Source organism: Giraffa tippelskirchi, chromosome 4, assembly GCF_054371585.1.
Source record: "Giraffa tippelskirchi isolate mGirTip1 chromosome 4, T2T-mGirTip1v1.2.pri, whole genome shotgun sequence".
NCBI classification, from domain to species: domain Eukaryota; kingdom Metazoa; phylum Chordata; class Mammalia; order Artiodactyla; family Giraffidae; genus Giraffa; species Giraffa tippelskirchi.
In genome coordinates, this window is record NC_137278.1 from 167,120,291 (window position 1) to 167,146,177 (window position 25,887).

At 48.8% G+C, this 25,887-nt stretch overlaps 2 protein-coding genes and 1 long non-coding RNA gene across 20 annotated transcripts in view; 1 reads left to right on the plus strand and 2 right to left on the minus strand.

Annotated features, from left to right (window-relative positions):
- Positions 1 to 918: 918 nt before the first annotated feature.
- Positions 919 to 6,060, minus strand: LOC145545912 (uncharacterized). The gene is made up of 2 exons (XM_081591324.1): positions 4,559 to 6,060; positions 919 to 4,191 (listed from the first exon to the last, which is right to left on the minus strand). The coding sequence occupies exon 2, from the start codon at positions 3,939 to 3,941 to the stop codon at positions 3,231 to 3,233; it is 711 nt and encodes a 236-aa protein (XP_081447450.1). The 5' UTR covers positions 3,942 to 4,191; positions 4,559 to 6,060; the 3' UTR covers positions 919 to 3,230.
- Positions 6,061 to 6,155: 95 nt separating this feature from the next.
- Positions 6,156 to 25,887, plus strand: part of RFX4 (regulatory factor X4) — a 169,526-nt gene continuing 149,794 nt past the window's right edge. For 7 of the 18 annotated variants that reach the window (XM_081591296.1, XM_081591293.1, XM_081591295.1 and 4 more), the window contains exon 1: positions 20,750 to 20,968. In XM_081591296.1, coding sequence (XP_081447422.1) covers positions 20,899 to 20,968 — 70 coding nt within the window. In that variant the 5' untranslated portion in view covers positions 20,750 to 20,898. Of the gene's footprint in view, positions 6,341 to 20,744; positions 20,969 to 25,887 lie in introns of those variants that run through there. The other 11 variants (XM_081591311.1, XM_081591303.1, XM_081591307.1 and 8 more) reach the window with 3 other exon arrangements.
- On the minus strand, positions 14,401 to 20,665 carry LOC145545913 (uncharacterized). Its single transcript, XR_014082328.1, has 3 exons — positions 20,461 to 20,665; positions 19,754 to 19,833; positions 14,401 to 16,839 (listed from the first exon to the last, which is right to left on the minus strand). It is a non-coding gene; the product is annotated as an uncharacterized LOC145545913 (long non-coding RNA).

Consider the following 25,887-nt stretch of genomic DNA (forward strand, 5'->3'; position numbering starts at 1 on the left):
TGCTGTATCCTCAGCTCCTAGAACAGCACTAGACACAGTAGGTACGCATTCAGAGTGAATGCATAAATGCTTATATTCATTTCTTTAAGCTTCCTGGTGCTGCGGGCACTGTCATGTCTGAGAAACAGTGCCTTCCCAGGTTAGACAGCACAGGGCAGGGACTGGCTGCTCCTTAACTGTGCAGGGCACACATCCCATCCTGCGTGGTCCACCTATGAGTTCTTTATCCTCACTCCTCCCTGGCGAGCCTGGTCCACCCCGCCTCAGTTTTGCGTGCCTAATAATTAAAATAAGAGTAATATCTACAGCCATCATAATAATCTGGTCCGCCATCTAGAGACTACCGGCCTGGCATCCCTCAAGGGTTTTCCCCGGGGCTTGAAGCACTCCGGGTGGTGGTGGCTCTGCCACCTCCGCAATGCACCTGGTCAATCTCCCAGCCAAGTGTTCTGCCTTCTGATGGGTCGCTCAGCTGGCTGATGGAGAGTTTTATCATTCACCCCGTTTCTTCAGGGGAGAAGCTGAGGCTGAGAAAGGACTCGGCCACTGGGATCTTCTGACTCCGAATCCCGCGGTCTTTGCCACCACGCCCACCACGACCACGTGCGGTGATTCACCACCGTCGCCTTTGGTTGGTTTCATACCCCTTTTCCCTTCACCAACCATCGCGGCCGGAAAGAATGTGCCGGTGCGGCTCTGGGCTTAGAGCAAATGGCTGAGAACAGAGTTGCTGCAGAAACAAACCCGTAAGGAACAAGGCACTGGCCGGAGCAAGAGGGGCCCCTCACACAGGGTGGTCAGGCACACTCCGAGGACGCGAGGCTTGGCTGAGACCAGGGTGGTGGGAAGGAGCTGGTCCCGCGGGGTTCATGTTGGGGACGGGTAGATGGTAAGGAGAGACCCACGCGGAGAGAACAGCAAGTACTCAGCTCCCTTTATATCCACTACCTTGTTTGATCTTACCGCACACTTTGAGGGGGGACATTTCGGCCCCATTTTACAGACGAGGAAACCGAGGTCCATAAAGATGAAGACTTTTACCGAGTTGGGATTCGAACCCGGCTCTCTGAAATACACTAAGCTGAGGCTCTGTCCAGCCCGCATTCCCCGCCCCCTCCTTCTTCCCGCACCGTGACCTTAACTCGGCACGTGCTGGCCCCTCGCGCTCCCCACCTCCCCGCACTGTCCCACTTAGCCCCGTTCGGGGAGGGCAGACTGGGTGGGTGGGGGGACTCTCTCAGGGACCGCGGGAGCCGCAAGGGGCTTGGGGTCCAGGGTTAGAAACCCCTTGAGCTGGCGTGAGGGACCCCGCCCGCGCGCCGCGCCCCGCCCCTTGCGCGGCCGGCCGGCGCTGCCTCTGTCCATGGTCAGAGCACCCGGGTAATCCGCCTTTCTCTCCGCCCGCCGAGTCCCATTCATATTCTAATCACAGCGCAGCCGGCCCGCGAACGCCCGGCCACTCTATCGGGGCCCGCGCAGACGCAGCCTGCCCCCCGCCCCACTTCCACTTCCAGCCCCCCACCCCCAGCTCCTCGCCACCCCCTCCCTCTTTTCTGCACTTTACACCCGGCAGAGGAGGGGGGTGCCTGGGAAAACCGCGTCCCCCACTTCAGACGCCGAGGCTTCTCACCAACTTCGCGGCTGGCTGGGGGCGGGCGGGGGCGGGGGAGGGAGGGAGGGAGGAAGGGCCAGAGACACAGACAGACTGACAGACAGGGTTACGAGAAGAGGCGGGGGCTGCGGGGGGTGTCCGAGAGACCGAGGGGGATAGAGACAGAGAAGGGTAGAGCCCCAGGGGGAGACAAAGAGATGAGGGAGCAGGGGCTAGACAGAGACGCCGGCAGCCCAGCCCGGAGAAGACGCGGGAAGAGAGGGACAGAGGGACCGGGGAAGGAGACATATTCCCAGAAGACGGGAAGTTCTAGAGAGGATGAGTCAGCCCCCCCCACACCCTCCCGGCCAAGCGGCCTTGTCGCCGCCCGGGGTGGGGCGGGGGTCCTAGAGCCACAGTGCCCCCTCCCCTCCCCCCTCAGCTTTCCACCCTCCCCACGCGTGTTCGTGGATCCCCGTGGCTGGGACAAGGCTTGCTTCATCCCCAAGGCTCCCACTCAAAATCTAACCCGGGACCAAACCTGGGGCGGGGGCCACAAGAGGAGAGGGAAAGGAGTGGGGCCCACTCGTGGCCGCGTAGGCGACTCCCCAGGCTCCTCGGGGTCCCCTGCCGCCGCCCCCCCCACCCCCTTCCCATGCCTGCGCCGTGCCGGGCCGGATCGGGGGAGGGGTAGGCAGAGGGGGAGGGGGCCACATCTAAGCCAATTTTGATTTCGCCTGTAATGAGTGCCGGGCGAAGACTGGAGAAGGCCTCTGGAACTTTAAATAAGAAAAACGTTGCTAATGCTATAATAGAAGGGGGAAGTCGGAGGGCTGGGATTGCGTCGCTCTGAGCCCCCCTTTTCGGAGGCGGCTTTTCTTATTCAAAACAGGCCCACAATGGGCTTCACAGTGCGCCTCGCCACGGCCCCATCTGACGAGCGGCCATTCATCAGGCCGGCTGGCCTATCAATGACATTGCTCCCATCGGGGCTCCTATAAAATGATGCTTTTTCCCATGAAACATCCGCAAACATTTTGACGGGTTTGGCTTTGCCCGGCTGGATTACTGAGTGTCCCCTCTCTGGCTCGCTCTTTCTCGCTCCCCCTTCTCCGAGCTCTTTCCCTTCTCTCTCTTTCTCCTTTCTTCTTTCTCTTTCTGCCTTTTCCTTTCCTTCTTTCTATCCTTTCGTCCTTGCACTCTCTCTGTCTTTCCTTCCCTCCTTCCTCCCTTCCTCCCTGGGCAGCTCTAGCACAGGGGATCCCCAAACATCAGGATTTTTGGGGGGCGCCTGTGCTGTCCATGGGAAGAGCATGCATTGTGGGTTACTGGAGGAACCCGACATGGATTCCACAGGTTAGTCCTACTGGTGGGGGTTGGGGGTAGACATTGGGAGGGAAAGAAGAGGTAGAAGGGGAACTTCAGAAAGAGTCGCAAAAAGTTCGGAAGGGTCAACTTGACAGTGGAACCCCAGGAAATAATGGAACGTGCAGAAGTTCTCAATCCCGTGCGATGCGCGAGTGTGTAAGCGGATGAGTGGAAGTGTGTGTGAGTGTGTGTAAACGTGTGATTGTATGTGTGTAAATGTGTGTGCGCGCGCTGTGGAGTGCGCTTTCGCTTACCCTGGACATAAAGTTACTTAAAGATACGCTGGCTCGTGGCGAGCTCGAGGTGCCACTTGCAGAAACTTTGCGAGCCGACCGCCCCCTCCCGGGTCCAGCTCCTCCCCCGGTTTGGGGGTCCCGGAATAGCGGTGCGTTCCGGGACTGGTGGCTGGGGCCAGGAAGCCGAGCGGAACGCCCCAGAGGCGGGGGAGGGCGACGGCTCTGCACAGCGCCTGGGAGGTGGGGACAGAGGCTCCAACTGGTGGAGATGCGCAGCTGGAGGGAGTGGCAGAGGCGAGCCCGGTGGTCCTGGGGAATCCGCGCCCGGTCGGGAGGAGGGAGCCCCCGGCACTCCGAAGCGCGGTGCAGCCTCCTTGGTCGGAAGGAGTACCTGACGATGCGTTCTGCTTGGGGACAGTAACTCTACGGAAGAGAACAAGATGCTGCGCGGCTGGCAAGGCCTGGCGTCTGGGTCTGCAAACTGCTCGGAACTTTGGGGTCTGTTGGCTGGAGGCGCCAGGTTTGGGGGTCGCGGCCGTCGGTAACCACGGAGAAAGCAAGCCAAGGCAACTTTTACAACGAAAAAGCCCAGCGTCTCGGTTCTTTTTCCAGTAGAGCCTCGCAGCTCTAGTACGTTTGAGGAGCCGCCAAACTTCTAGATCAGAGTTCTGCTCCCTAGGCCCCTTCCAGGTGGAAGAAATTCTCCGGAAATTCACCTCCTCCTTCAGTCGCAAAGAGTCGGGCATGACTTAGCGACTGAACAAGGACAACCCTCAATTGCAGTCTTCCAACCAATGCAATCCTATCCCGGCTGGGTTGCAGCCTCGGAGTTTCTTGGAGAGGCAGAAACAGAGCAGTGAGAGCAGCCTGGGCCGAGACAGCAGCTTGTTGCGATGCTTGGGAGAACGCCTACGAGCATCCGCTGCTGGACTTTGCCGCGCGGAGCAACAAGTGCCTTCCAGCCTCTGCCATCCTTAACACACGCGCCTCTCTTCCCTGAGCAAATAAACAAACAACACTTGTCGGCTTCCCCACCTCCACCTGCAGGCTGGAAATGAATGTGGACTGGGAGTAGGGGTCATTCGGGCATCGCCCCAGATGGTCTTCTTCCCATTCTTGCAGAAAGGTTTCCAGCCCCTCCTAAATTCTGCTGGGGCCCTGGTGGCCAAAATGCCCACCCTCCTCTGGCCAGGGGTATCTTTGATTTTCCAGAAAAATTGTCTATCTCTGATCTCAAGAGATCAAACCTCTCCTTTTCGGTCCCTGTCAAGTGGATGTGGACCCCCTGGGAGTGGGGATGGGCTGGACCCCGCAGCCTTCCTTACTATATGCAACGACAAATGAAGGCAAGGAGAGGGGTTACCTGCCCTGCGACTGGCTATGGAGTGCGGGGCCAGCCCTAACCGGGTCCTCTCCACTGGCAGTAAAGAGGGCGCCCAGAGAGAGAAAGGATCCCTTCCCTCCATACTTCCATGCATGTCCTGAGCACCCCAACTTTAGAGGTGAATATCCTTGAACAAAAGTAAACCCATATCTGCATGGTTTCGGGTCAAGTGTTGATATTTGCAAGGGGTCCACGCAGGACTTGAGGTGTCTGTGCTCCACACCAGCCATGGCCCAGTTGGGGGTTTTAGCAGCCCCCTCAACAGGACTGGAACTTCTCCGTGTGTCCTGGGGAGAGCTGCGGGGTTGTGGAGGCCTTCTGTTTTCTGTTCTACCTTGTGGTTATGGAGACACCTTGTCACTGTTACTTAATGCAGACACCCCCAACAGGTTCTGAAACCTTTTCTCGCATCCACCAAAGGAGAAGGGAGTGGATGGCTAGATGGCCATCCTGAACTCAAAAATTTCTGGGAAACGGCAGCGGGACGAAATGACACGAGGTGCACCAAGTGACATTCTCATGCGGGTTTGCAAAACCGACGGCGAGGGAAGTGCCGCTGGCTCGGCGCGGTCCGGTCCAGAACCTTCCCTCACCTCGCTTCCAGAGAACTTAATCCCATTAGCTTTTCTTTGGAGTTTCCCTTGTTATGTAAAGGTTGCTTTCTTCCCGGCTAGCTGGGACCAGCGCTCCTTGGAGCAGTTCGATTCTGCTCCTTTAACAGCAGATTGTGCGCAAATCTAGGGCCGAACCACGAATATTATTGTTAGTAGTATTTCATTCCGGAAGGGCTGGCACAATCGATTAGCAGCAAGTGCTGAGGCGAACTCCGAAGCATCCCAGGTCAGAGAGGCCGGCGGGCCAGGCCTCCATCCCCTACTCTTAGGAAAATTCCCGCAACGTGCCTCGGGCCCGGCAGGACGGTTTTGCAGGGGCCGGGGCTCTAGTGTTCCGCCTGGGGGCCACTTCAGCGTGACCTGCGGCAACGCGCCCCTTTGTTCCGCGCACGGAGCCGGTAATATATTCCTCGAGTTTTCCCTAAATACTCAGCAAGTGTGGGGCTAAGACAATGGCCCCGTCGGAGGACGCTGGGGAGCCGCCGGCGCGCGCCTCTGGGCCCTGGGCTAGCCCGCAGCCGAGCGCCATAAAGCAGAGCCGCTCTCCCCGGAGCTCCGCGGCGCGGCCGAGCCCAGGGAGGTGGTGGGGGCCACAGGCGCGCGCGTGGGGCCTAGGACGCACCGTCCGGCCGCTGCGCTGTTGGCAGTGATGTTGTTCCCGGATCGCGCAGAAGTCCCGCACCGCGCAAAGCCTCGCGGATCCCGGGATGGCCAGCCGTCCCCACGTGGGCCGCCGCCACCGCGCCTACGTGTTGGTGGCCGTGGATCCAATCCCGGCGGTCCTGCCAGGCGAGAGTTGCTCAGTTACTCAAGGTGCCTGGAGATTCGAGAACGAGAGAGGGGAAAGTAGGTCGAATTTTAGGCCACAGAGAACTTGTGCAAAGTGAGCCAGGGCCAGGTTGGTCGCCTACGCAACAGAAGAATTGTTTCTTGTTAAACGGGATGGCGCCTTGGCGACGGGCACTGACGAGCCCGACCTAGAGGCGTCTGCCTCTACCAGCTGTCTACCCGGAACTCCAAAATCCAGAGCCGCCAACGCACCCCTAGAGCCTGCTTTGAGGCCCCCGGACCACAACGGCGGGAAAGCACTCTGGTCTACAGCCTCCCGGCTCAAAACAAGGTCCGACCTGGCTCCGTGGGCCTGCAGGTGGGGACGTTCAGTGGCTTTGGCGTGGGGCAATGGGACAGAGAGCGCCCTGGTGGGACAGGGCTGTAGGCCTCCTGCATCCTCTCCCAGGCACGGCCCTAGGAAAGGAGCCGCCTTCTCTGGCCCTGGGACCCGGACTGCGGGCTTGGGGAACAAGGATCGGAGCTCTGAAATTTGCCCTCACGTCCAAACCGCACTATCTCGCCCTCCTTGGACCCGTGTGTGTGTCCCGTAAAGGAGGCATGCTCGCTCCTCCCTCGCCACCTGCCAAGTGCCGGCGTCTGGGTTTGGCATCAGGATCCAGTAAGAGCCGCGTGGTCCCCAGGTCCCCAGGCCGAGCGGCTGCAGCACGGCGTGCAGCCGGGGGTCCGGGAGTCCGGCTCGCGACTTGGTGCAATTGGCCCAGAACAGCTGGCTTTCCCACCCGGCCTCCAGGTCCTGGAGACCCGGAAAAGTTTGCTGTGGCCGCCGCGCGGCTAGGCCCTGGGATTTCCATAACTGCGCGCGCCCCTCTCCCCAGCGCGTCGCCATGGAGACTGCTGGAAGTTGGTGGTGGAAAACAGACCCAGCGCAAAGCAAAATATTATGAGTGCAGTTGGGGTGACTTCAAGAGGGCAGGGGACCGGAGGGCATGAGCGGGAGCCAGAGGCAGAGGCCGACAACAAAAGGCCGAGTACGCGGAGGAGAGAGGAGTTCGCACGGGGCCTCCCTGCCGCTGTGTGAGAGCCGGGCCGTCCTGCTTCCCAGAGGCCCCGAGGTCTCTAATTTCTCTCCAGCAGCTACACCTTTTCTCATCCCTCCTGCGCCCCCATCCCGCCTCCCCTCCTCCGGGTTCTCGTCCAGCCTCCCTCCCCATCCCAAGGTTAGGCGCCAGCTGGGCAGTATGCCCGCCTCCCCCACGAACCACAGGCTCTCCAACGTGAAAGGTTCTGGCATTTCTTCCCCAGGACCCGTAGGTCGCCCCAGATGAATTTCTCAGCCCCCCTTCTTAAATGGTATCTGAAAAAGTGAGGGATTAGAATAATGCGGGAGAGAGACGAGCAGGAGGTGCCTGGTCAGAAATTTTGGAAGAATGGGACGTGTAGTAAAGGGAAGATTCTATGGATTTTTTTACTCCTTTGTGCAGTGGGGAAAGCTCCAGGTTATAATTCTGATTGAAGCACTTTGGGTAAATCTTTGAGCCTTTCCAAGATTAATTTTGATTGTCTGTAAAATGAAGGGTTAGACAGCTTCCAGACTGGGATTCTCTGACAAGTTAGATGGATACTTCTCTACCATGGAGGCCAGGTTACCACTATCCCAACTGTGATTCACTGCACAATTAGTGAATCTCTCCTCAAACTTATAGTATACTAAAATAGTTTTATAAACCATTTAGGATTTTAAGAGTCAAGAACCTTGGATAACCCCTTTTTAAAGGCCTATGATTGCCTTTGTCAATTACACCTAAGGAGCATTCCTTAAGGCATTAGGTTTTATGGGGCTGTGCCCAGGGTCGATTTAGGGAACACTAAAATGTCTCTAGGTGATGAAGCCACCATCACAGACCCTCACCTATGCTGGATAAGAAGACACACTGGCCCATGTGACAAGATGCTACCATCAAAAGAAAACCAGACTTTACTCTCCATTGCTCAAGCTTTTAGGAAGAGATGAGGCTCCTCTCACACCTGGCCACTTCTGGTGATGTATTCAGCAGAGGAGTCCTTCCCTTCTCTCCAGATTCTATGGCCTCATCTGTAAATGAACAGATTGGATATAGAGACTGCCATGGTCTGTCCGAGAGTTTGTAGCTCATTTACATGCCTGTGTGTCTGTGAACTCTGCCTGGGACTTGGTTTATAAAGTCGTCAGTTTATCACACACTGAGCCTCATAGGCGCCCCATGAGAGAAGCAATTTTTGTGACCTGCATCAGGCACAGGGTTTCTCTTCCATTTTCAACAGGGCAAGGTAGTGATTCTAAGTCAAGTTGATGCTTGTGTTTGCCTGGTGTCTGTACAAAAAAAGGCTGAAAAGATATGGAACACTGACATCACAAGTTGGATGCCAGAGAGTCAGGTCTCCACTTGCCTAGGCCCCCGATTTCTTGCCCCTGCCTGTTGTACAGGCCTTTTGAGACACTCTTCAGCTGCCCCTGGGGCTCCACAGCTCTGTAGGATGGAAAGGTGTGTGTGTGTGTGTCGGGGGTGGTAGATCTCTGATGTTGTTTCTTCCTCACTCAGTATGAGATACTTGCAGTTTTATCAAGGTTAGGGGAGAGAGTAACTCAAAGATAATTTGGAGGTGTTGGGTAAAAGTAAAAAAGATATACTTTGGATGAATTTATCAGAGTTTTTATTTTATTTTATTGAAATTTTAGTCTGTCTCACTCACTGAGCACTTGTTCGGTGGCAGAGCCTGGAGATGAATAAGGCCAAAGTCCCTGTTGTTAAGGACTTGAAAACGTTTTGATGAGGGAAAGTATGGGCATATTTAGAGCAGTGAGTGCTACAAGGGACAGAAAAAGAGAGTCCCCTTGGGGCCTGGAGGAAAGTATGCTCTGTGTTGTTGACTATCTACCATATGGCAGCCGTGTTTAGGGCATTTTCCCACACATTAGCCATTTATGTGTGTGCTTAGTCACTCAGTCATGTGCAACTCTCTACAACCCCATGGACTGTAGCCCGCCAGGCTCCTCTGTCCATGGAATTTTCCAGACAAGAATACTGGAGTGAGTTGCCATCTCTTCCTCCAGGGCATCTTCCTGATGCAGGAAGCGAATCCATGTCTCTTGCATGGGTTGCCATCTCCTATTCCAGGGGATTTTCCCTACCCAGGGATCAAACCTGTGTCTCTTGTGTCTCCTGCATTGGCAGGTGGATTCTTTACCACTAGGGCCACCTGGGAAGCCGTTAGCCACTTACGGCTGATCACAATTCTGTGTTGTCCCATTTTAGGATGAAAGAGGGTCTGGAACTTCCACAGGGGTCACAACTAGTACCTGGCAGAGCTAGATCAGAGGCCAGGTTGGGAAAGCCCATTCCCTCTCTCCACCAAGGCTGTTTCAGCTGGACACTCGTAGAGTGCTAGCCTGGTGGGGCTTGGTGATGATGCTGGCCAGCAGGTGGGCTTGAATCCCACTTGGTGAGAAGGGAAATGCGTGGATGAAAGTGAAAGAGCAAGGAATGTTGTGCCCTTGCGCTCCAGAGAAAGCCTCTCTGAAGCTGTCATGTGACCTGGATTTGAAGAGGATTTTAAATGATGGCAGTGGTAGGGAGCAGTGCATCAAAATGGTTGAGTATAGCCTTTGGGCAAATGTTAGCTTGTTTCATTCCTCCATTCAAGAATTCTATGTGTCTTCTCTGTGCCTGCCCTGCATTCTGCTAAATGCTGGGCTTAAAAAATGCCATCTCTGCTCCTCTGGAGCATACATTCTAGACAGACAAACAGATAAATACAAAAGTAATCTCAGCCAGTGATACATACTATGAATAGAAAATGTTCTCTAGATGAATGAAGATAGAGCGTGGTGGTGGGTAGGTTGCTGCCTTTCACAGGGTGCCCTTCTGCCCCACGGAGCTGTGTGTCTTTGGTCTGGAAGCTTGATATTGCTGGGCTTCAACTTACTTATGAAGCCGATAGAATGGTTTGATAGGACTGTTGTGAGTATGCGATGTGAAAGTGGTGCTAGGTAGCATATATTCAATACTTACTATATGTCTTTGATAAGCATTTTAACTTAAATGCATTATCTAAGTAATGCTTATAATAATGCTATGAAGAAGAAACTGTTATCACTCACAGTTTGAAGGAAGAAACTAACAGGCTCAAAACAAGAAAGTTTCTGAACTCTAGAAACTGAGCTGAGACACATCTTGACAATCTTGGGAAGCAAGATTGATCTTAATTGTGTGTGCTATAGTTTCCTGGGAAAGAATGCAAGTAATACATCTAGCTTTTTGTTTCCATTTTTAAAGCTAATGGTTGTCAAATGTCTTTCATGTGCCAGGCATGTACTAAGCACTTTAAATTCATTATTAGTTATATTTTAAAATATATATTAGGGGTACTATTATTATCCACTCCATTTTATGCATTGGAAAATGGAGGCAGATAAAGGATATCCTTGAAGCGGTAAGTACCCTAACCGATAAGTATTCCACACTGTTGGTTACAAGGCTGTACTATCTTTTTCTTCTTTTTTGTTTTAGCAAGGGAGAGGGTTGTGTTGGACAGGATGTCCAATGAAGTACATATCATTTTAGCAAAACATGCTATTATCTCCCCATAAGAAAGTGTAAGGATGGTCCTTTATACTGTGGAGACAAAATTTTAAATTATTGTTGGCAAAAATAGGGACAAAAAAAAGACATCTCTTGGAGAAGGAAATGGTAACCCACTCCAATATTCTTGCCTGGATAAGTCCATGGACAGAGGAGCCTGGCAGGCTGTAGTCCATGGGGTTACATGCATGCATGAGGGTAGAGGGAGATGGGTTGGGAGCAATAAACTGGTAGAACTAAAAAAAAAAGGGACATCTCTTTATTCCAGATGTGAAATGCACTGTGGGGATTCATTTGAAGTTTTGTTATCATTCACTTTGTCTCTGAATGTCTAGGCTTCATTCATGCTCATATATGGACACAACCAAAATACACCAATGAGGCAGAAGCCATTAAGTACTGTGATTATTTAAGTGGCCTTTTGGTAATTTAACAAACGATATATTGCAGCTAGAAGTCATTCACACGTATGTGTGTTAATCCTTGACTTCAGGTGGATGTGGGTGTGACTTAATGAAAAGAACATGGGCTTTGTCATCCATAGACCAAGGTTGAAATCTCAGCTCAGTCACTTGCTCGCTGTGTGACCTGGGGAAAATGACCTAATTTCTCTAAGCCTTGCCTTCCTTATTTTTGTGTGAAAAATACCCTCCTTACCTTCCAGTGTTTTTCAGAGGATATAAGTGGCCGGGGAGGGGGAGGTTGTTGGGTGAAATAGGTGAAGCGGATTAAGAAATACAAGCTCTGGCTATAAAATGAATAAGTCACAGGGATGTAGTCAATAATACTGTAATAATTTTGTATGGTGACAGATGGCTACTGGACTTGTCGTGGTGATTGTGTGGGAATGTATATGACTGTCAGATCACAATGTCGTACACTTGAAACTAACAATATTGTATGTCAACTATACTTCAATAAGAACAAAATGAGGATGTGATGAGATTGTGCACTTTAAGCTTGGCTCCTAGAAATTGCTCAGTAAGTGGCGGATCTTATTATTATTAAAAATAACTGTCTGGTCTTTCTCTGCCAAATTCTAGGGGTCTAGTTGGGAAAAGGGGATAAGAATCTGGAAAAAATTTAGATTGTTTCAGCATATCTAAACGTTTTCTGTACTAAGTGTGGTGCGTTGCTCAGTTGCTTCAGTTGTATCCAACTCTCTGCCACCCCATGGACTGTAGCCCGCCAGGCTCCTCTGTCCATGGGATTCTCCAGGCAAGAATACTGGAGCGAGTTGCCATTTCCTCCCTCAGGGGATCTTCTCAACCTAGGGGTCGAACCCATGTCTCCTTCATCTCCTCCATTTCAGGTGGATTTTTTATCGCTGAGCCACTGGGGGAAGCCCCTCAATAGTCTCAAATCTCATGTCAGGATAAATAATTCTTTTCTAAGAGGATTGGACTGAGGGATTCATGTTATTTTCATTTCTCTACCTTTTCCATGAACAAGGCATTTTCGTGCTTCTGTTCGCCATGGTTTTACGCTTGTGTTTTCCAGTTTGTTAAAGGAAGAGGAAAATGTGTCTTTGTAGAAGCAACACCTGTTAACTGGGTTGTGACTCCTGGGAGAGAGTTGCATGGAGCTCTCAGAGAAGCCTCTGGTGGAGGTCCTTGCACAACCCCAATGCCCTTTCAGTTCTAGAAGGTGATGACCTACGTTCTTCATCCACCCCCTCCATACTTGTAGGCGTCACTCTTCTAAAGACTGAACCGTTTTACACTTGGTTTTCAAGAAGTAAAAAATTCAATTTCAAGTGAGCCTTTCTCTGAAACTCGTTTTAACAGGAAACCCGTTTAGTCCTTTTTGTCTTTCTTGCATATTTTTCTACTGTGAGGAGAAAATGTCCATTTGTTCTCTTTCTGTTTTTACAACTTGATTTTATCTACATTGTGTTTTTTTTAGTTTTTGAAATATTTAACAGCTTTCTTTAGAAGAGAGAGAAAGATCACACAAAGCAGAAAAGAATGAAATTTGGCCCTTATGTTCTCACAGGGTCCAAATTCAGGCAACGAGGAGTGGATTGACCTGTGTCAGTAGGTTATGTGGTCTCTGTTGTCAGTTCTGACCCTCAGAGCAGAAGTTCTTTAAATAGGTGTATAGTTTCTGCTTTTGTGGTTGCTTAATCCTCAATGAAATATAAAAGCATAATCTGCCTCTGAGAAATCAAAAATCATTAGCAGACAGGTGAATCTAGACGTGTTGGGTTTATATTGTTGTGATTATTTTGCTTTAATTTAAGGGGATAATGAGAAAGCCTTTGAAAAGGCTGCAACCCAGCGAAGGTTGGTTAGGGCTTAGTGTCCTGCGTGTTTTCTGACAACCGATTTGTGCTAAAGGTCAGCATTGTTTAGACGCAGCCTAAGCGAGATTGATGAATGCAGCAGGTTTTTATTTAACTGGAAAGGAGAATTACTGCTTCATAAGCACTGATCTTCTGAATCCATCGTGTTGAAGGAAAAGCACTATCAGTGAACACACAAGTGAACTACTCCTGAACTAGATTTTGGACTGTAATTTGAATAATCTTAAGAGTGATTAGTGATTGCTAATCATGCTGGCAACTAATTTTTGAGGCACAAGTGCATCTGGTGGAGAAACATGTCAACACGTTTGTTTTGAATCTTGTGACTGCTATGAAGTCATTTCAAGCTAACATTAGACTTTTGAAGAAGGAAGTGTTTCTTTGAATGTTACAATTACAGGATTTATAATTTTTCAAAAATGAGCGTGTGAGATATTTGAGGTATATTGATGATATTCCACATCATCTTTTTTCCAAATGATTAGTCTAAATTAGGGGTGTTCATGCATGTACTATATTTATAATTTGTGTACTGCTTCTAAATGCTCATGGGTAAGTGAAATTTCTATTGAAGTTATTGGGGTCTTATAAAATTCCAGAATTGGGCCCATGGCATAAACTCACATCTATTTATGATGGAATTGATCGATTAAACATTTTGACATGTTTTCTTTGTGGTGTTCAGTTTCATTGCAGATAAAAAATCTAGAGTTGGGGGAGAATTTGGATGCCTCTGTAAGCTGTTTATTTGACCAAAAAGAAAATAACTAATTTTATGTCATCCTTATGCAACTACTAAAACAGCTAAAATTTCTGTTTTTAGTTTTTTTCTTTTACTTGATGACTTCTTTTACACAACCAACATAGTTTATCCATAAAGCATTATTAGACATCATAAAAAATAAATAACTTTGGCTGAGAAAGCCCTGGGAGTTTTACAAGGAAAAAGATTCCAGAGGGCTTGAGGCCCTCAGTTAAAATGTTCAAACTTTTAAACATTGGAAATAAGATTTCTAAAGCATTGAGCTGTTGTTGTGAGAGAACCTTTGGTCTCCATGAACTTTTATTTTCGACTCAGTGGGCAAAGTTTTTGAGGTTGCTGTGGTTTGGGTAGGGGACCTTTTCAGAAATGCCCGGCTTTTAGGAAAAAAAAAACACAGCTTTTCTTCTAATCAAGGCTCTGTTTTAAAGTTTGAAAACTTTGCTGTGATTAGAAGAATGAATTATTTCTCTGTTTCGTTGGGGTTTCCTCTGGGTACCCAGGCTGCAGAGTGTTCTCCACCTGGGTTACCTTGCAGGGTACCCCAGAGGTGCTGGGAGCCAAGAGGGCTGCCTGCCTGGATCTGGCCCCTGCCACACCATACCGGGCATGAGCAACACTCAGAGGCTGGCTGAGCCCTGAGCACAGCTGGAAAATCACACTGGGCAGAGGGGGTCCAGAGAGATACAAGAGATGAGGAACCTAAAGATAGCATTCCCAGTGGGTCTGTGTTTTGTTTAAAGTTTTTATTGAAACTTTAAGTTTTAGTGAAAGATGATTTAAAAAGAAGAAGAAAGGGAAAAAAACCACAAAATCCATCTAATTGTACATAGTACCTGGAGACTATATATTGATACATAGATTATTTTCAAGAAGGGAAAGGGAATGAAGAGAGAAAGAAGGAAGAGAGAGACAGAGGGAGGGAAGGAGAAAAGTACACTGAAATTATTTTGGTAATTAATGGCAGGCTGACCTAATGAGCTATTTTCAAAATTATTCGTTGCTTTTTTAACAAAGTGACTCACTTTTTGAAATTGGGTAGCAGGTTAATAACATTTATAATCTTTTCCAATCACTGTGTAAAATGCTTATGCATGTTAACTCATTTAATTCTCATACCCAACTTGTGGCATTAACTACCCATCTTGTAGAAGAGGAAATTGAGGTGCAGAGAGCCCAGGTAACATCTCCAGGCCAAACGGCTAGCGGCAAACGAAGATTTGAACACCGATTTTTCTGATTTCAAAATCAGGCTGCCTCCTTGCCACCTAAGACCAGGAGTTAGAAGAAGATCTTAGAGGTGTCCATCCTGGCTTACCTGCTCTACTACATAAGGAAGCTCAAGAGCTCAGGTCACCCCTAAACCTGGGGGAGACAGCAGCTCACTCTGCAGTTTCCTGGAGTGCACTTTACAGCTGTCCCTGGGCTTCTGGCTGCCATGGGCACCACGACATGACTTTGGCCAAGGCTGCTGACTGAAGACCCCCCAAGGGGCTCCTTCCTGTGGGGGTGCCTCATACCATGTATTCCTTTCATCTGAGTTCAACCTGGCACCACCGCTGGGAAAGTATTCCCCGCCTGCCAGTCACTCCGGCCAATTTGACATTTTATATCATCAACGGCTTCATACCTATTTACTCACAGACTGCCTGCTTTTCCTTATAATGCATGTGTGTGTGCTAGGTCAAGTCCAACTCTGTGACTTCACGGACTGCAGCTCAACCAGGCTCCTCTGTCCATAGTATTTTCCAGGCAAGAATACTGGAATGGGTTGCCATTTCATACTCCAGGGGATCTTCCTGACCCAGGGATCAAATCCATGTCTCCTGCATTGGCAGGCAGATTCTTTATCACTGCTTGGTTCGGCATAAAAACCTTGGTTGTTAAAATAACAGCCAGCCCCTTCCATTGCATAGCATGTTATAGTTTGCCATCACTGATATAATCATTAACTGCTCTGGCTCTGGAATCCCACAGGCTTAGTAAGAATTGGCTTTGCCATGGGCTAGATAATCTGAACTCAGCAAGCCACGTGACCTCTCTGAGCCTCAGTTTCCTTGTCAGTAAGGTGGGGCCATGCACAGCACCTACCTTATAGGGTATTGTGAAGATTAAATGAATTAGTGCATATAAAGGGATCTGCACAGAGCCTTGGCATGTTGTAAAAGCTCAGTAAACAAAGGGGTTTTGAGGACTTGCTTCTCCTTGAGTCCCCATAGTAGCTTCCAAGGCTCTCTCTCCACTCCCTGTCTCTGCCCTCCGCCCAAGACTGCATAGGAGAAGAAAACACTTTCTACAGCACTTCCACTACGTTCAATCTTTTCAATACATGACCTCATAAGCCTGTGATCTGGGCGGGATCATGCCCATCCTGTACTTAGGGAAATGGCCACTCCCGTGGGATTCAATCACGTGCATTGGTTCATTTTTGTTGTTGCTGCTTAGCTGCTAAGTTGTGTCTGACTCTTTGCAACATTGTAGACTGTAGCCACCAGGCTCCTCTGTCCATGGGATTTCCCAGGCAAGAATACTGGAGTGGGTTGGCATTTCCTTCTCCAAGGGATCTTCCTGACCCAGGGACTGAAACTGCATCTCCTGCATTGCTTCATACGGCAAGAGTATCCAAACTGAGGTTGTTATGCTACCAAAGCTAGTTGCACTTTTTAAAGCCAGGCCATCTCCACACCAGTTAAAAACATGCAGTTGCAGGGAAGGGGCTGAGGGTTTCCCTTGTGCCTCAAATTCTGTCTTAACTTTGCCTCTCAGTGCTCTTACCCACGTGGGCTACAATGTACATACTTCCCATCCTCGTTTTCCGTGTTTACTTGATGCTTCTTCCTTTGTTTCTCAAGATTTCCACCCGTGTCATTATTCTCTGTGCTTAGTGAAGTGCAAAGCACCTGCCAGAGTGTCTGACACAAGTCAGCACTCAATAAGTATTTATTTAAGATATTAATCAACCCCTCTTTCATATTGTGAGGAATGCTGCGTCTCTCTGCTTGCTTTCTAGAAAGCCTGACTCAGGGCTCTGTGCAAACAAGTCCTTGATAGATTAACTGCAGATTCACTGAGCCCCTGTGAACCAGGCATGGAGCTGGTGCTTCATTCATTTCCTTCTTTCTCTTCCTCTTCTCTCCTCATTGATCTGCTCTTCTGTGCCAAGCACTGTCCTAAAAGTGGGGAATCAGGTACAGTCAGCTCTTAAGGAGCTTATTCTTAGGAGCATATTAGTACTAAGTACTAATATTAAGTACTGAGCATATTAATACTAAGTACTGATATTAGGAGCATATTATTCTCCTAATCCTTGTAATAAACTCATGGGGTAGATATTTTTAATATAGGAAGAAAATTGAGGTCCATGAGGTTAAGTAATTTGCCCAGGGTTGTGGAGTTTACCTAGCCCCTTTTAAGGGGAGGATTAGAATTAATGCCCTCCTGGCTTCCCAGGCCATGCACCAAGTATCAAACAGAATGATAACAGGAAGGAGCTAAAGAGTAATGCTGGGGAGGTGGGCCTGATACAGGAATTATACTATTGGTAGATAAGACTTACATAGTGCTTATCATGGAAACACTGTATGCCTCTGATACAAATCCCATGAGGTGCCATTATTACTACTCCCATTTTGCAAATTAAAAAAACTGAGGCTCAAGGAAGTGGAGTTGCTCATCCAAGTTAATCCAGCAAGACAGTCCGACTTGAACCTGGCAGTTGAGCTCACGGTCTGTGTCCTTAACTACTACAATGTTAATTCAAACAAACCAGAAGAGTGCCTCAGACATAAACAGATGCCTGGGACTCATGGTGGTTCCATGTGTCTGCAACTTGCTCTGTGCCACTGCTCTCCCTGTGCCACCTGCTCTCCAGGTATGCTCTCCCCACTGCTAGAAGTGGAGAGAAAATGACATTTTTACAACCTGGTTATGCAATTATGTACATTAACTCTGGTGTTCTCAGGGATATTTTCAGAGCAGAGAGCTGCTTTTACATTGCATTTATCTTCAACAGGAGATGGCACTGAACATCTTAGGTTTAATTTCTCTAGTCTCCGGAAACTGTTGGTGAGTTCAGGATCTGTGAGATATCGACATTGGTGTATCCTTGGGCTTCCCTTGCTAATTCTTGTTATTTTGCAAATAATGACATCTTAATTAATCTCTGCTCATTTCAGAGTTTTCTATATTGAGTTTTCCTAAAGTAAGAAGGGGCAGTAACATTTTTGAACACATATTGTGTGTCTGGTATTATTTTAGACACAGCTTAGTGCTCACAACGAGACTTTAAGATGTGTAATTATGGGTCTCATAAGATTGCTGGGAGAAATATCAGCAATTTCAGATATGCAGATGGTACCACTCTAATGGCAAAAAGTATAGAGGAACCAAAGTGCCACTTCATGAGGGTGAAAAAGGAGAGTGAAAAAACTGGCTTAAAATTCAACGTTCAAAAAATTAAGATCATGGCATTCAGGCCCATCACTTTGTGGCAAGTAGATGGGAAAAAGTGGAAGCAGTGACAGATTTTATTTTCTTGGGCTCTAAAATCACTGTGGATGGAGACTGCAGCCATGACATTAAAAGATGCTTGAAAGGGAATTCCCTTGAAAGGAAATCTATGACAAACCTAGACAGCATATTTAAAAGAGAGATATCACAAAGCTGACAAAGATCCATATATTCAAAGCTATGGTTTTTCCAGTACTCATGTACGGATGTGAGACTTGGACCACAAAACAGGCTGAACACTAAAGAATTGATGCTTTCAAGCTGTGGTGCTGGAGAAGACTCTTGAGAGTTCCCTGGATTGTAAGAAGATCAAACCAGTTAATCCTAAAGGAAATCAACCCTGAATATTCATTGGAAGGACTGATGCTGAGGCTGAAGCTCCAGTAATTTGGCCATCTGATGCAAAGAGCTGACTCACTGGAAAAAATCCTGATGCTGAGAAAGACTGAAGGCAAAAGGAGAAGGGGGTGGCATAGGATGAGATGGTTAGTTAGCATAACTGACTCAATAGACATGAATTTGAGCAAACTCCAGGAGATAGTGGAGGTCTGAGGAGCTTGGCATGCTGCAGTCCATGGGGTCGCAGAGTTTTACATGACTTAGCAACTGAACAAAACAACAAAACATAAGTTAATGCTTAGGTTAGAGTTAGCTGGCTCAGTTGCTAGGCTGTGTGATCTTGGGCAAGTCATTGCTATGATGATGATGTTGACAAGGATGATGGTGTGTGCTTTGAGAGGCAGCATTCCAGGAGATGGCAATAGTGTCACCTTGGACTCACTCACATCATGCAGTGACCGAGACACCTGCAGATCAAAAAGAGACATGGGACACTATTCCTGTGGCTAGGCCAGATGAGTGGATACAGTTAGCTAGAAAGAGGACACATTTCTTATCTCTTCTCATCTCACTCATCTGTTCTGATTCAAACCTTGAAGACTTAAACTCTTGTAGTGGCCTCCTACTAGGGGGACATTAAGTGCCAGTTAGCCTGGGACAGTCCTGGTTTACGTATAGTGTGTCAGTCACTCAGTCATGTCTGACTCTTTGTGACCCCATGGACTGTGTAGCAAGCCAGGCTCCTCTGTCCATGGAATTCTCTAGGCAAGAATACTAGAGTGGGTAGCCATTTCCTTCTCAAGAAGATCTTCCCGACCCAGGGATCAAACCTGGGTCTCCTGCATTCCAGGCAGATTCTTTACTATCTGAGCCACCATGGAAGCACCTGGTTTATGTATACGGTCCCGACAAAATTCTTACCAGCATTGCTTTTCAATATCAGAAGTGTCCAGGTTTAGATGATAAGACGTATGGTCTCATGCTTCCCTTCCCCCTCCCACTCCACTAAGACTGTGTTTAGCAGCCCCAGATGGAGCTGCCCACAGAGCTGATTTGCTTCTGCCACATTCTGCTCGAAAACTTTTAGAGGTTCTCAACCCTCTACTGAATAGAATCCAGACTCCTTAACCGAGCCGTGAGTATGAAGGCGGTGCTATTATGTGCGCATGCCCCATAGCATCTTACAGAGTGCTAGTTAAACAGGATAGTCTCACTAAACACATGTTGAATTAATACCTGTTCTTGAATGTGTCATTTTCCTGCCAGCTCCGGGGCCTTTGGACATGCTGTTTCTTCGCCATCCTCCCTCTATTTACCTGGGGTAGTAATATATGTCTTCTTACTCTTCAGTTGTCAGTTTGATGCTACTTATTCTGAGAAGCTTCTCTAACTCTCATGGGTTTGACCAGGCCTTTTTCTTTCCCTCTCCCCTGGCTTTCTTGGTAATGACATCTCTATTTGTGAGATTATTGAATAGCTGACTCCTGCACTAAACGCTAATGTTCCACAAAGACAGAAACCGTCTGTCTTCTTCCCTGCTATGTTCCTACTGTCTAGCTCAGTGCCTGTAACAAGTTACCCCATAAAGAGTTGATAAACAGACAGTGGGGTGTATGAATGTAAGGCCCCTCACAGGCTGAAGCTGTCCTTTCTGAGCCAGTGCAGTTCATGTCACCTGATTAAACCCTGCAACAGAATCTTAGCACACTTGGAATACATATGAGGTTCTTACTCCAGCCAGCAAGTCCCTACAACCTTTGGGTGCATCCTAACTTCCTGACCTCATTTCCTACAGCCCTCCCCCTTCCTCCCTCTCCCCTACCACGCTGGTTCCCCAGCTCTTCCTCACACCCTAGAGCCCCCTCCCACCTTGGGCCTTTGCACTTCAACATCACCTCCTCTGAGAGGCCCTCAGTGCCCCTGCCCCTTAAAACCACACCCACATCTCTCTCTATCCTAGTCCCTGGCTTCATTTCTTCACGACACTCATTGTGCTCTAAGTCATCTTGTTTATTGGTTTTCCTCCGTCTCCACCACAGGTTATAAGCTCCCTGAGAGCGGGGACCTTGCTGCATGTTCACCGCTAGAGCCTCAGAGCCTGGCAAACAGTCAGTGCCAAATCACTGTTTAGTGGGCCAGGGATGGAATGAGAGCAGGGCCAGGGTGGGGCTGCCCCTTGGAGACAGGGACAAGGGCCCCTTCCTGGAACCCAGCGGCCCCTGGGGCAAGGCCTGTGGTGTCGCCATGGCAACCCACTGACCTGTGGCGCCCCTACCCTGGAGAGGCCACAGCTGCCCGCCTCCTGGGCCCACTTCCCACAAGAACCCGTGTGTCACCACCGTGGGGAGCCCCGGGGGAGAGAGGAAAGGGGCCGAGACAGAATGATCCAGAGGAACGCACATCCTGGCCTGAAGGGAGACAGCAGCAGGCCCCGGCGGCGCGGGTCCACTGGTAATGACTGGGATCTGGGGGAGGGACGTGAGGGTGCGCCCTGGCACCCCTAGAGGGACCTGGAGCCCAGTCTTCCCTGGGTAGCTCCACGTGTGGCCCCTCAGCTCTTTTATGTAGCATTTCTAAAGCTGTGCGTTCCTAAAATAGGCCCCAGCACAGCGCCCCAGAAGACTGTTGATAGAAAGAGGATGAATGCCGCCTTCTATTAAAACCCGGTGACACTTTCTAAGTCAGGCGGCGTTTTCCTCAGGTATTGCGTAAGTCAAGAACTCCCTGTTCTCACCCAGTTCCTCAGAAACAAAGCTCATCATATTATTCCCCCACTGCTTCAAAATCATGGCCGGCTCCCAGCTGTCTGCAGGCATCTTGGCCTGGGAGAGGGGGCAGTGAGGCCTTTGCAATCTGCTCCTACCGGAATCCCCCACTTGTCCCCCACCATGCCTTGGGTCATGGGTCAGTGGGCTCTTCACCTTTCCCAGAGCCCATTTTGTGCCTTTGTCTGTGACGGTGGCCCTCTTCCCCAGTACACCCTTCTCTCCTCCATGCCCACCCCTTTAAGGGCCAATTGAAATGCCCTCCCCTCTACCCTCTGTGAAGCAGCCCAGCTGAGCTGGAAGCCCCTTTTTGTCATCTAGACATACTCCCGGTTACCTGCTGGCTTAGCAAGGCAGGGTGCCGGGGTGACACCCAACAGCATTGGGGTCAGACAGACCTGTAGTGGTGACTTCACCTAGCTTGTCTGACATTCACTTTCCTTCTCACACGTCGGAGCTGTTCAGGGCTCTGTTTCAGAACTGCTGTGAGGAGGAGAGGTAAAGCAGAATGACCAGCATGGGGAGGGCACTCAGTAAATGCTGTGTGTGTATGCTCAGTCCCTCGGTTGTGTCTGACTCTTTGCAATCCCAAGGACTGTAGCTCGTCAGCCTCCTCTGGTCATGGGATTTTCCAGGCAAGAATACTGGAGTGGGTTGCCATTTCCTCCTTCAGGGAATCTTCCAGACCCAGAGATCAAACCTGCTTCTCCTGCATTGGCAGGTGGATTCTTTACCACTGAGCCACCTGGAAAACCCTCAATATATGCTTGACTGTCCCCACCATGGCTGTGAGCACCTGGTGGATAGAGACCATGCTTCCCTCATTTTCCCACAAGCCCAGCATGCTAAGTGTTTCACCTTTGTCATTTCAGTTAATTTTTGGAGAAACTTGGGAGGCAGGACTTTAAAAAGGTTCAGGAACCACCTCAATGTTACATAGCTAGTAAGTGGAAGGACTGGGCTTTGCAAGCTAGTTTTTCTAACCACTGGCTCCACATTCTTCCTGGCCTGCCTCTATCTTCTCTTTCATCTTGTACTGTCTCCCTGGGGTCACTTTGCATCAGCCATAAACAGGTTCCATAAACAGATCACTCATGATCCACCTTTGAGGCTTTGTCTCTGTGGTCCCAGGTCTCAGAACCTCGGAAGTCCTCAATCTCTCACCACGTTCAGTCTCTGCTCCAATACCATTTCTTCCCAGAGGTCTTCCTGAGGAAGGATGCCCTGTCCACTGTTCCCTCTTCTTTCATTCACTTCATCACAACCATCACTGCCAGCTCTGTGCTTGACACCACTCCAGGCTCTTGGGGACTAGGCACCAAACAAGATACTCACAGTTGTTAGAACTTATATTTTTAAGAAGGAGGGAAATGTTGTTGTTGTTGTTCGGTCACTCAGATGTGTCCTACTCTTCGCAACACCATGGACTGCAGCACGCCAGGCTTCCCTGTCCTTCACAATCTCCCAGAGCTTGCTCAAACTCATGTCGATTGAGTCAATGATAGCATCCAACCATCTCATCCTCTGTTATCCCCTTCTCCTCCTGCCTTCAATCTTTTCCAGCATCAGGGTCTTTTTCAATGAGTCGGCTCTTTGTATCAAGTGACCACAGTACTGGAGCTTGAGTTTCAGCATCAGTCCCTCAAATAAATATTCAGGGTTGATTTCCTTTAGGATTTACTGGTTTGATCTCCTTGCTGTCCAAGGGACTCTCAAGAGTCTTCTCCAGCACCACAGTTTGAAGAAAGCATCAATTCTTCAGTGCTCATACTTCTTTATGGTCCAACTCTCACATCCGTACATGACTATTGGAAAAACCATAGCTTTACTATATAGACCTTTGTTGGCAAAGTGATGTCTCTGGTTTTTAGTACACTGTCTAGGTTTGTCATCGCTTTCCTTCCAAGGAGCAGGCGTCTTTTAATTTCATGGCTGCAGTCACCATCTGCAGTGATTTTGGAGCCCAAGAAAATAAAATCTGTCACTGTTTCCATTGTTTCCCCCTTTATTTGCCATGAAGTGATGGAACCAGATGACACGATCTTAATTTTTTGACTACTGGGTTTTAAGCTGAGTGAGGAAAACAGATAAAAAGAAGGCATAAGAAAACAACATCTTTTCAGATCCTGAGACCCTCGTCCATCAGAAATATCCTGCTGTAATATATTGGTTTCCTGTTATATAGCTTTTGTCCATCTCTTCTTTTTAAAATTATTTTATTTTACTCTTTTTTTTTTTTTGGCTACACCACCTGACATGTGGGATCTCAGTTCCCCAACCAGGGATCGAACCCTCGCCCTCTGTACTAGAAGTGTGGAGGCTTAACCACTGGACCGCCAGGGAAGTCCCTGTTCATTTCTTCTGTTAGAACTTTACACTGAAGACCGTTGATAAGTATTTGCAAAATGAATAGACAGATGGATGAGAGGGAACAACTGGCCTGTCCCTGCTCTTGGGTGGCCTCGGGTGCAGTGGCTTGAAGCAGGGTTCCCAGCCAGATTTTGAAGTCAGGCCACGACAGTGAGAGTGCTGAATCCTAGCCACTAGACCACCAGGGCCAGTGGCCAGTGGCAAGGCCCTGGCCTGTCAGCTGTGTGGAAATGAATATCCACATAGAGACAGAAGTGAAACAAGTAACGTGTTTATTAGGAGAAAAAAAGGTACATGCAGACAGACATGCAGGGGGCTCAGGGAGACAGAATGGTAGTTTGAATTACTTTTATGGGGCATTTCTTCTGGGTTTCCTTTGGCCAATCATCTTGCTTTGCCTGGTTATGAGTCTGTATTGGGTGTATCTTAGGGTCCTCCCCTGTGTGTGTGCACACCTCTTAGCCAAGATGGATTCTAGGGAAGAGACCTATGGGAAGGTTGACATCACTTACTATGGGTGGTGCCCCTTCCCCTTTTTGACCTCCGAGGAGCCTTTCTGTGCATATGTAGTCAGGGAGGTCTCCTTGACTTCGAGAATGAGGAATGTGTGGTCTTTTATCTTTTATCTGGGCAGGGTCCAGCCTCCTCCATTATCCTGCTGTTATGGAGTTTCTGTCCACAGGGGAGTAACTATTCGGCCTGGGGCCCATCTACCTCCTGCCTCATGCCCAGTAGGATGCAGTGGGAAGAATAAGCATAAGCTTTGGAGCCTGAAGATCTGGGTTTGAATTCTGACTTTAACACCTTTGAACTGTGTAACCTTGGCCACACCACTACCAACAGACCATAGCTATGTGCAGTTTCCTTATCTGTGCCTACGTACTCAGTTGCTTCAGTTGTGTCTGACTCTTTGTGGCTCTACGGATTGTAGCCGGTCAGGCTCCTCTGTCCATGAGATTCTCCAGGCAAGAACACTGGAGTGGGTTGCCATGCCCTCCTCCAGGAGATCTTCCCAACCCAGGAATTGAACTCACATATCCTTCGGCTACTGTATTGCAGGCGAATTCTTTACCGCTGAGCCACTGAGGAAGCCATTCCTTATCTGTAATGTGGTGTAAATTTCTATCCCATGAGGTAGACTGTGAAGCTCAGATCAGGTTCTCCGTCTCAGGGTGCCCTGTAAACTTCAAGGATTATGTGCCTTTTGACAACCAACATGGTCGGCTCCTCCTGCCAGGCCAATGTATGTTCGTGAAGCACTGCTCTGAGTCTTGGACTGGCTTGGATGTGCCATGCCCCCAGTGCAGCTACTTCCTAGTTGTTATTTGCTGCTCCTGCAAAGGGAAGCAAGGTTTGTTCCTGGGAAACCCAATAACCATTTAAGGCTCTGCTCAACCTCATTTTAGGAACTTGAGAAAGTCACTTCAAATTGGGGTTTCCAAATCTCTGATCTGAAGTGGGGAGGCATGAAGATCGGCCTCTAAGGAATGTGGGTTAAACTCCCTGTAAGATGAAAAATCTACGAGGCATCCTCCTTCCTTCCCATGATCCCAGATGAGTCAGGTGAAAGGATGCTTCACAGCCCAGGAGCTTATGCTTACATTCATCAGTAAATCCTGCTGGACACTTAGAGCAAGGCTGGTCCTTCCTAAAAGGTTAGATGGTTTTTATGGATCAAGTATGAGGCAGGTGGGAACAGGAGGTTATCCAAGTGTGAATTGAGCTCAGCTTCTCCAGTGTCCCAGAGCACAGCGCCAATACTGCTGTGCTGATCACAGTATGAGAACTTTTGATTTCATAACAATAAATATAGATATTAAGACATATCACATCATATTGTCCTGAGTTTTAATTTACGACTTTTGCACACATGCAAAAACTCACATAGTATCTGGCACATAGTAGGAACTTACTGTTGTTTTTCAAAAAAAGTAATGCATTCAACAACATATTTACTGCACTATATCTGTGCACCCAGGCACAGTGCCAGCTCCTGGGCACAGGTGAACAAAAATGACAGGGTCCTAGCAATCATGAGCTGATGGAGGAGGATCTGCCTTGTTTTTCTGATGGCAACTAGAGGGCAGAAACCAGTCTTATTCATGTTTATATCAGACTCACTTGACTACAGCTTCTTGATCTACATGGGACAAAATACATTTTTGCTGAATTTTTGTTTATTTGGAAAATTGCCTTTGATGTGTTGTCCTTTTTTATGCTGTATGTGGTAGAAAA

Bases quoted from the DNA above. Each gene is read 5' to 3' on its own strand.
- LOC145545912 (XM_081591324.1), bottom strand. From the start codon at position 3,941: ATGCCCGACTCTTTGCGACTGAAGGAGGAGGTGAATTTCCGGAGAATT.